Consider the following 11,514-nt stretch of genomic DNA (forward strand, 5'->3'; position numbering starts at 1 on the left):
GCACGCATGTGTGAGCACTTTCAGCCACAGAGTAAGAAAATAGTGTCATTTGCTGGAAAATAAATGGGTGTAAATCTGAAAATAAGCCAGACTCAGAAAGACAAGTAATCACATTTTCTTTCATTTGTGGATACTACTTTTATACATATGTAAAACCATATAAATATACATATATGGCAAGGAAGAAAAGTAGCTGGAGGGAGGATAGAGAAAGGGTGGGATATGGGGTCCCTATGCTTAAAATACATGATGTTCTCTAAAGTTATCTTTATGAAACTTAATGTTATATCCAATGAATAAACAAGAATTAAAAGAAAAACTGCCTGTCTAACAGAGATTGGTGGCAACCTGGGGCCCCTACTTCAATCCCTGCTCCCAGGAAAAGATCAAGCTCTTTTGTCATCCCAGATTTTAGTGGTCTTCTCTCATTTGTCTCTTGGCCCTCCAAAGACCCACTTTGGAAATCATCCCATTGATTTTCGGTTCAACTTGTTATCACGTCCTTCTTCCTTGCTTTGGGTTTAATTTCTTCTTCTGTTGCAATTTCGTAGTGGGGGAAGCTAGGTTTAGTGATGGGACAATGCTCTTCTCTGTTATGGACCATTTCATCTATGACTTCCCCTCCAAACACCCCTTCAGCTGCATCCTATAAGGGCTGGCAAGATGTGTTATGCTACATACCTTCCCTGGCTCCTTCTCCTCCATTTTACTCCAGATCTTACAACATACTCTGCAGCAGCAGCATATCAGAGGGCATTTTCATTTTATATAGTATTTTGAAATCCATGGGTGAGATGTTCTCTCTAGAAATATTTCTTGCTTTTCATCATTTCTAGGATGTCTTTGCTTCCTTTCATTGTTTCCTTTATTTTTATGTTCAATTGCTCTAATTTTGTCCCTCTTTAAGTGCTATGGATTTTTTTTTTAAAAAAAAAAACAAGATGAGGAAATAGCAATGAAGAATAAGCAGGAATTTAAGAGGCAGTCAAGTCACTGAAAGGGAAAAAAGAGGGAGACAGAAAGTCAGGTAATTACTAGATACAGACGGTATCCTATAGGAAATAATAAACTCTATAAAAGAGGTGACATTGTTATTCCTTTTCCAAGAAAGTGAAAAATAAGTAACTTCTTTAGAAATTTTCTTGCATGTTTATAAAAACAAATATGACCAAATAGTATGACTGACTCTTACAGATCTACTCAGTCATGAAGACAGGACCCGAGGGATCCCAGTCGGGCAGCTCTGTAGTCCCTGAATATCGATTGCAAGGAAAACGTGAGTCATTTGTCTCCACCTGATATAACCCAAGCAAATGAACAGAATAAGCCTTTTTAACTCTAAAATTCAAAAGAAAAGGACTAACTTTAAAGAAGAAGACATTGAAGCCAAGTTGTGGCACATCTGTAATACCAGCACTTGAGAGGCAGAGGCTGGAGAACCAGGAGTTCAAGGCTACATAGAAAGTTGGAGGCTACCCTCCAGTACATGAGAGCCAGTCTCAAAAACAAAACAAAAGCAAGTCACGACAATTTAACTCTATCCGCTCTTGGCCTTAAGTCATTTGGCTAAGAAAACCCATTAAACAGCTTTCTAAGATTCCCAACTCAACACAGCATGACAACTGTCCACATGCTAAGTCTACCAAGGGCTTTCACAGCTGACCAACATCCTAGGACCTGCAGAAGAAAAGAAAGATTGCCAGGAACTGTAATAGGACTCAGATCTGAAAGGACTCTTGGTGTATCTAGAGTGAATTATGAGGATAGGCACCCACAGCTGGTCTAACAGTTAACAGTGAGCTCCAGCATGGTCCTAGGAACACAGGGATTTAGTTTACTGTTTTGAAATTTTCTGGAATTCTTACACATGGGGGTAATAGGAACTTCCAGTTGAAATGGGAACAGACTCTAGAGTTTTTGGGAAATTATGAAAAAAAAAAGTCCACAAATCTGTAAGGAAAAGAAGCAAATTCCTTCATAGTTTGAGATATGTTAAGTGATACATTCAGGGATTTGGGGGATGGAGCTGTGTCATACTATAAAGAAAAAAGCAGAACAGGGTAGAATGGTGGCTCAATGAGTAAAAGGAGTTGCTATGCAAGCATTAGGACCCAGGTTTTAAGCCCCAGCATCCATGCAGAAACGGCATGGCTACACATGCTTGCAACCTCAGCACTGGAAGACAGAAAGAGGGTCCCACCAGTTCAATGGTTGGGCAGTCTAGCTGAAATGAAAGCACTGCGTTCAGTGAAAGACCTCCATCTGCTGGGAATAAGGTGGCTAGCAGTAGAGGAAGACACCTATATCCTTTTCTGGTCTCTGCATACATGTACACAGGTACACATATTGACATGTACTACACGTACCTGCATATACTACTATACACATAGTGCACACACACATGCACCTACTCAGGGCAAAGCAGAGAATGGGGGACATGGGAGACATTTTAGTCCAAAAAGACAGGTTTAGATACTTCCTGAATCACAGCAGAGAAGGATGATAGGAAGAAGAAAGGGGAGAGAGAGAGAAAGAGAGAGAGAGAAAGAATGAAATCTGGGAGAGGGGTCAGTTTGCAGTCCATGGAGCCAAAGAGGCCAGAGCATCATATCTAAACACCAAAGAATTACAAGAAAATGCAAATAAAACAAAGGGACAGCTGAGATTTTCAGACCAATTAAATATGCCTATGTTTTTTTAAGTTTACACATTTTTAATTTATCCAGCATCACTGTAATGGACTCACATCATATGCATGAAAAGAAAGCCATTTTCTCTGAGCTCAGTAACTGTTGACATCAGTTCTAATGGTATTTGACATCTGCTAATCTTCATGAATGGTGGTCTGTGTGCCTTGTAGTACATTGAGCACCATCTCTGGTCCTGAGTCTCTAAATGCTACTTATGTTCTCCTTTCCCACTAGCTGAAATACCAAAAATGCCAACAGAGTTTTCCAAGAATCCCCAGTCCAGGGACCCGGGAAGGAGTGGAGCAATGAAGAATAAGCAGGAATTTAAGAGGCAGTCAAGACACTGAAAGGGAAAAAAGAGGGAGACAGAAAGTCAGGTAATTACTAGATACAGACGGTATCCTATAGGAAATAATAATCAAACTCTATAAAAGAGGTGACATTGTTATTCCTTTTCCAAGAAAGTGAAAAATAAGTAACTTCTTTAGAAATTTTCTTGCATGTTTATAAAAACAAATATGACTAAACAGTATGAGTGACTCTTACAGATCTACTCAGTCATGAAGACATGACTTCTTCATTTCAAGTATATCGCAATCTGGTAAGTTAAGTGTGATTAATAATATTTCTATTTCATATGATGGTTCATGTAAAATCAGCAAGCAGAGGAAAAACTGTACTTATATTGAATATATACATAGAAAATAAATTTCTAGCAAAGTTAAATTTCACATATTCTCTTTTATACTGATTATAGAATTTATATGTAAGCAATAAAATATCACTCACATTGGATGGAAGAAAATGATTATAAACACATTTTACCTATATTCAAAAAGTAAAAGTGAGTTTCATGCCACTGTTAATAAAAAGGTCACTAGTATCATGGAGATGGCGGCTGCATAATGTAGGTTTTTTTTTTTAAAGATTTATTTATTATATATACAGTATTCTGCCAGCATGTATGCCTCATGCCAGAAGAGGGCGCCACATCTCATTATAGATGGTCATGAGGCACCATGTGGTTGCTGTATACTGAAGTCAAGATCTCTGGAAGAGCAGTCACAGCTCATAGCTTCTGATCCATCTCTCCAGCCCCAGATGTGTTTGATTTTGATATAATGTAGTTCTTTTCACTGTACAAATGACTACCAGATCTTGCCTTTACCTGATTTATCTGTAGAATCTTCAAATTCCACGAGAAAGGAGTACCCATTGTTCCAGATGTGGAGGCAGGTGGCTGGGTCATAAGAAATGGTGAGTGGTTTTAAGCCAGGGTCATAAACACTGTCCCTCCATCGGATGTTAATGGGTGACTGCCGATCACCCGCAGGAACAAGGTCCAAGTTCTCCCAGAGTGGAGGTACTAGGAGAGAGCAAGTCCAGACAATTAGCAAAAGCAACTGCTACCTAGTACTACACATAAGGCCATCCCATTTGGGAAGAACCCAAAGAGGGCAAAGGCAGCTCAGTCTCAGAAATTAGCTACTTGGGGTCTTAATCAACTGTGTGCAGCAGATCGTGGCAGGCCAGAGAGCACCTTGGAGGGAATTCTTGATTCTGTCATCTCATTAAAGCAACTCATCTCAGCCTGTCTGCTAATGTGATCTGAAGCTAGTACTGTCTTTCTGAGGAATCAGCACAGAGTATAGAAACAATTCTCACAAATGGTGCTGTTTCATTGCAGTTAGTTCCTTGACCTCCAGCCATCTACACTGGTTTTAGATACAAAGTCAAGTGAACCTTCAATAGTGGACTTTATCTGAACAAAAGAAACAGGGTTAGAACTGTTGCAAAGCAACATTTAGTTCAGTATTGTCAGCTGGTTGGCTGGTGTAGCCTGCCTCCTAGACAGTGATTGTACTGTGTAAGTGTGCATGCCACATTAGCCTCTGTAAACAACTGTGAGGACTACGCATAAGACCTGGGGGGACACCAGCATTGCTGAGGTCCTCCAAGTTCAGTTTGTCACAAGAATGTACACACTATCTCTTAAGGTAGACACATGGTTTGTCTAAAACACATACTGACTATATGGCTTGTGCCTTCTTCCATAAAGAATAAGCCTAGGTGTTTGCAGCAATATATCAGCAGGCTTCATGATGATAACAAGAGAGACCTGTTGAACTACACAGAAATGAGGAACAGAACCCACATATATCAGTTTGGGGTGGTCTCCCTCATCAAACTAGATAGTTGCGCATACAAGAATCTAAGGAGATCCATATTTATCACTCCTCACAAAACTCAAGTCCAAATGGATCAAAGACCTGAACATAAAACTGGATACATTGGGGGTTGGAGAGATGGCTCAGCGGGTAAGAGCACTGACTGCTCTTCTGAAGGTCCTGAGTTGAAATCCCAGCAAGCACATGGTGTCTCACAACCATACGTAATGAGATCTGATGCCTCTTCTGGTGTGTCTGAAGACAGCTACAGTGTACTTACATATAATAAATAAATAAATCTTCAAAAAAAATACTGGATACACTGAACCTGATATGGGAATGGTCTTGAATGCATTGGCATAGGAAAACACATTCTGACAGAACACCTTTAACATAGTCACTAAGATCAACAACTAATAAATGAGACCTGATGAAACTGAAAAGCTTCTCTGAAAGGCAAAGGACACCTGTGATGGTTCATATATGCTTGGGCCAGGGAGTGGCACCATTAGGAGACCATTTTGGAGTAGGTGTGTCATTATGGGCGTGGGCTTTAATACCCTAATTCTACGTCTGGAAATCAGTCTTCTCTTACAGGCCTGCAGATAAAGCTATAGAACTCTCAGCTCTTCCTGCACCATGCCTACCTGGACGCCACTATGCTCCTACTTTGAGGCTAAAGGATTGAATCTTTGAACCTGTAAGCCAGCTCTAATTAAATGCTGTCCTTACAAGAGTTGCCTTGGAAATGGTGTCTGTCCACAGCAGTAAAACCCTAAGACAACACCATTGTTAGGAAAAAGCAGCAGCCTATAGAATAGGAAAAGATTTTTTACCAACTCCACATCTGGTAAAATAATACAAGTGATAATTCATACTCATGAGCATGTAGAGTGAAGGTCTATCCCTTCACTGCTGATGGAAGTGCAAACTTGTACAGCCATTATGGAAATCAGAGTGGCACATTTTCAGGAAGATGGGAAAGTATCTATCTCAGGACCCAGATATACTCAAAGGATGCTTCATCCTAACACAGAGACACCTGCTGCTCTATTCATAATATCCAGAAACTGGAAACAACCTAGATGTTCCTTAAAAGAAGAACTGATAAAGAAAATGTGGTACATTTACATAATGGATTATTATTCAACTGTTTTTTTTTTAAAAAAGGAAATCATGGAATAGAACTAGAAAAATATTCTGAGTGAGATAATCAAGACACAGAAAGAGACACATGGTATACATTTGCTTATACATAGATATTAGCTGTTAAGTCAATGATAACCAAACTGCAACCCATAAAATCACATAGGTTATGGACTTAGGGGACAGACAGATCTCCCTAAGAAAAGGAAATAGAATAGACATTTACGGATAAGGGGGTTGGACAGGAGAATCAAGTGGGGAGAAGGAGGGAAAAGGGGGTGAAGGAGGAAATAGGGGGAGATAACTAAAATTAAGGGTCATTTGAGGGGTAGTATGGAAACCTAATACAGTAGAAAGTTCCTAAAATATATACTTATATGAAGGTTATATAAATGATATCATCATAAATGGGAGAGACAGAGCCCCAACTGGACATCTCTTGTTATAAAATTAAACTTCTAATACTGGGAATGGGTTACACCTAATTGAGTTGTTGGCCAAAGGGTCTCATGGGAACCCCCAAACAACCCAGTCTGCTCCAAAGACTCTAAGTACTCTCCACAAAATGAAGACAAAGCCCTCTTGCTGAAGACAACATCTACACAATTCATTGAACATGAAAATATTGAGCTGTGCCTATAGAGTCTTCATCCCTAGGTCCTAGCATCTTTGATACAGGAAGTTATTCTGCATGTTACCGAAAGAGAAACTTAAACCCCAGCTCAACCACAAAACCTTTGATCTACAATAGTGTTCTGCCTGCAAGACATGCTAGGGCAATGATGGCACAAAGCTTGTGGGTGTAACCAACACAGATCTGATTTGAGTTACGGCGTACTCCACAAGAATTTATACCTAATGCTCTTGGAGGGACCAAGAACCTAAGAGTAGATAGCCTAGTTGTACTGAAAAAACACAGCAATAAAAATGACTCCTAATGACATTCTGCTCTACTCATAGATCAGTGTCTTGTTCAGCCATCATCAGAGAAGCTTCCTTTTGCAGCAGATGGGAACAAATACAGAGACCCACATCCAGACATTATGCAGAGAGTGAGAGACCTTGGAACACTCAGCCCTAATTTAGCTATGTCCATCAAACCCATCCCTCAGAGCCCAGGGAACCCTGGGGAAGAGGAAGCAGAAAGAGTGTAAGAGCCAGAGGGGATGGAGGACACCAAGGAAACAAGGCCCAATGAATCAACACGATCAAAGCTCATGTGAACTCACAAAGACTGAGGCAGCACGCACAAGGCCTGCACAGGTCTGCACCAGAGAGTCCTAGAGCCAAAAGAAGTGGACACATGCCCCCATCCCCAACCTAGCAGTTATCTCCAATTGATAACTCCTTGCAACTGAAAATTTAATTTCCTCCAAGGGAGTCACACTGAGGAAATTAACTACTCTTAAGGGCAGGCTGCATGTTCAGTAATAGATGGCCAAGAAGAAAAAAACCTCAGCAGCCGTGGGGGATATATGTATGTATATGTATATGTAAGTGTATGTGCATATGTATACATATATATGTATATATGTGATATATATGTGTACATATATACATGTGTGCATATATGTGGCTTACAGTTTATTGTTTTTATGGGAGTTCTAAGTGTGTGAGTGATTGGGTCGCTGCATCTATATCTGATTTTTATGCCTTTTCTTCTGCTCTTTTCCTTCTGTTTGTTTTGTCCTATTCCAAGGTGATAGTTTTTATCATTATATTATATTATAATCCTTTAGAAGCCTGTTTGTTTTCTAGCCTGATCCACAGAACAAGTTCTAGGACAGCCGGCGCTAAACAGACCCTTAAAGACCACAAATAATAATGACAATAATAATAATTAATTAATTAAAAATGTCGGGCATGGTGGTGGTATACACCTTTAATCCCAACAGACAGGATACAGAGACAGTCAGATCTGGCCAGCCTGGTCTATATAGAATGACCTTGTCTCAAAAACAACAATAGCAGCAACAACAATAATAGAAGCTTGTTTATTTTCTACTGAGAGACAGAAACATGGAGGTGGAACTCTAGCTGTTCTGAAACTCCCTCTGTAGATCAGGCTGGCTTCAAATTCACAGGGATCCACCTCCCTTTGCCTCCAGAGTACTGGGATTAAAACCATTCACTATCACCTCCTGGCAAAGAAAAAAAAAAGAAAGGAAAAAATATAGAAGCGCCAGGATGGACAGATTCAAGGTCAACAAGAAACCATGCTGAAGAGATGGGTCACTGATGGAAAGTGCTTCCTACTCTTCCAGAGCATCTGAATCTGGTTCCAAAGTACCCACATCACAGGGCCCCAGCCACATGCAACTCCAGCTCAAGGGGATCTGATGTCTCCTTGTGGCCTTGGTAGGCACTAGCACAATTACATACACATACATAAAAAAGTAAGCATTACACATAATTACACATAAAAGTACACATACATAAAAACCAAATAAGACCTTTTTTTTAAAAAAAAGCAGGAACAACATAAATGGACAGAAGTTAGTACAGTGTCCTGTACATCTTGCCCCACCAGTGAGTCTAAGGGTTTGACTACGACAGCTGTGTTGTTAGCTAGGAACATCTCCCATATAAGTCGTGTCATCCCCATCCTCCTATTAACTCGAGGGCAGAATCCTATCTCTGGTTCACTATTATGGAGAAGATATTTCACTTCCTTTTGTTACCTGCCCAGAGCTAAATTCTCCAAGCCTTAGCTTTAATTTTTTTTGTTTGCTTGAGTTTTTAAAAAGTGTTACAGCAGTAGGTATACTGAGTGCTCCTGCGGATGTAGACCAGCTGTTCTCAACAGCATGAAGGAATCAGCCCCCTAAGAGACAGTTCATAGCTTCCTGATGCTTCAGAGTAGGGTTCTACTGACCTCTACTGGACAAAGGCCAGAGATGCTGATAAGCACCCTTCCCTACATAGGATGGACAGAGAGACAAAAATTATACTGCTGGATATGTCCCTAGAGCCAGAATTGAGAAGCCTTCTCCTAAAGCCAAAAACTATACATGAATTCAAAGTTTGATTCCCATCCTACTCAGTTTCAAAGATTCCTGGCCCAAGGAAACCACCTATCTTATTTTTCTTTTTCGAGACAAGGTTTCTCTGTGTAGCCCTGGCTGTCCTGGAACTCACTCTGTAGACCAGGCTGGCCTCGAACTCAGAAATCCGCCTGCCTCTGCCTCCCAAGTGCTGGGATTAAAGGCGTGTGCCACTACTGCCCGGCTTGAAACCTCCTATCTTGTACTTATGATATTCTCAGACTGTGGCTAATATACCTGAGAAGAAAGACAATTCAAAAGTCAACAAGTAAGAGTCTCCTGTGAAGATTACGGAAGAACTGGAATGCTGGTTATCAAGTCCCTAAAATAAGGCCATCTGCAATTCTTGACTGTTCACAATTTCATTGGACATTGGAAACTGTAAGTTCTTACATTTTTATTCTCCCCTCTCCCTTTCTTTCTCCTTTTAAACAAAAAAGCAGATGGAAATAATTTCCTGGTACTTAATGATTATTTCCCTTGAGTGAGGAAAATTGTGTTGTGTTCTAAGAGGTCTAATTTTCACATGTTTCTCATAGAAAACAAAAGAGCAATGATGGTGTCAACTACAGCTCCACTTAGTAGAGTCAGATCGTCCGTAAGAATCTGTAATCGCTATGGTGGTGGCTCAGTGGTAGAGTGTTCACCTCCCAGGTATTGTACCCTAGGTTCAATCCTCAGGCCTGCAAACCATAGTTATTATAATAATAAAAGATTCTGCAGCTGGTAAACACCAATACTTGTTTGTTTGTTGTAAGATTTATTTTTATTTTTATGAATATGGTTGTTTTGCCTGCATGGCTATCTGTACTATATGCATCTCTTCAGTCCCTCTAAACTGTAGACTCCATGTTAACCATACATTTGCTCTCAACTTCTATTTGTGTAGCTTTGGCGTAAGTGTGTGCTTTAGCTAACTAAATATCATGGAATGAGTGGCTTATAAGCAAAAGAAATACAGCTTTCCTCACAGTTCTATAGTCTGGAAAGGCCAACAGAAGGCAGCACAGATTTGGCATCTGCTGAAGGCTACTTTCCAGTCCACAGACAGCTATCTTCTTGGTGTCTTCTCACTCCAGTCTTATAAAGGGGTCCTCATCCCATTCACAAGGGCTGAGTCTTCATCAACTCATCGCCTCCCGAGGCCTCATCTCCTAACATCATCACTGGGAGGCCAGGAATTGTACAGGCAAGTTTTAGGGAAACACATATCGAATTCACCGCAGTCAGCTATTTGTCCAGCCTTAACAGCACCCCTCTTTCAGCCTTCGAAACATGAAAAGCACACTCATACCTTAGCCCTGTTGGTCCTTCTACAGAAGGTAATTTCTCCTTATTCAGCTCAAGGAATGACTCCTAGTAGGTCTTGGGATTAGTCGTTCTCTCCTCAGCAAAGTTTCCTTTGATCCTCTTATAACAGGATCCTCCCTATATTATTAAAACAAAACAAAACAAAAACACCTTGGCTGTCCTTAGAACTCATTATATTAGTAACATCGACCAGGCAGGTCTCAAACTCACAGCAATCCACCTGCCTCTGTCTCTCCAGTACTGTGATCAAAGGCATGCAACATAGTTTCTCAGAAACTTGGAAATAGTTCTACCTGAAGACCTAGCTATACCTCCTATGCATATACCCAAATGATGTTCCACCATAGCACAAGAGTACTTGCTCAACTATGTTCACACCAGCTTTATTCATAATAACCACAAACTGGAAACAACCGAGATATCCCTCAACTGAAGAATGGACAAAGAAAATATGGGTCATTTACACAATGGAGTACTACTCAGCTATTAAAAACAAGGACATTGGGTACTGGAGAGATGGCTCAGAGGTACTGAGTTCAATTCCCAGCGACCACATGGTGGCTCATAACCATCTACAATATAATCTAGTGCCCTCTTCTGGCCTGCAGTCATACATTCAGGCAGAACTCTGTATACATAATAAATTAATAAATCTTTAAAAATACAAGATTATGAAATCTGCAGGCAAATGGATGGAACTACAAAATATTATCCTGAGTGAGGTAACCGAGATCCAAAAGAACATGCATGGTATGTCCTCACTAATAAGTGGATATTAGCCAGGTACAGGATACCCACGCTACAATCCATAGACCCGAAGAAGTCAAATAACAAGGAGCACTCAAGAGAGGGTGTTTGAATCTCACTCAGAAGGAGAAATAAAATCGCTATCAGAGGTGGATGAAAGGAGGGAACTGGGTAGGAGATGGGGATGGGGAAGGGAACAGGGCAGAAGGAATCAGGTGTAGGGAGAGCAGGGAAGGGGGAAGAGAATGGAAATCATGATAGGCAGTGGGGGGGGGCAATCTCTAGGACATGCCCAAGACCTGGGACAGGGAAGGCTCCAGGATGTCTATGGGGTGACTCTAGCTGAGATTCCTAGCAGTGGGGGATATGGAACCTAAAGAGGCCACTCCTGTAGCCAGGCAGGATGCC

The 11,514-nt window shown here is 40.7% G+C and overlaps 1 protein-coding gene across 1 annotated transcript in view; it reads right to left on the minus strand.

Annotated features, from left to right (window-relative positions):
* Ca5b (carbonic anhydrase 5B) overlaps positions 1–11,514 on the minus strand; it is a 70,631-nt gene that overhangs the window by 22,106 nt on the left and 37,011 nt on the right. The window contains exon 6 of the mRNA XM_031384201.1: positions 3,859–4,056. Coding sequence (XP_031240061.1) covers positions 3,859–4,056 — 198 coding nt within the window. The remainder of the gene's footprint in view (positions 1–3,858; positions 4,057–11,514) is intronic.

This window comes from Mastomys coucha, chromosome X (genome assembly GCF_008632895.1).
Source record: "Mastomys coucha isolate ucsf_1 chromosome X, UCSF_Mcou_1, whole genome shotgun sequence".
In the NCBI taxonomy this organism is placed as follows: Eukaryota; Metazoa; Chordata; class Mammalia; order Rodentia; family Muridae; genus Mastomys; species Mastomys coucha.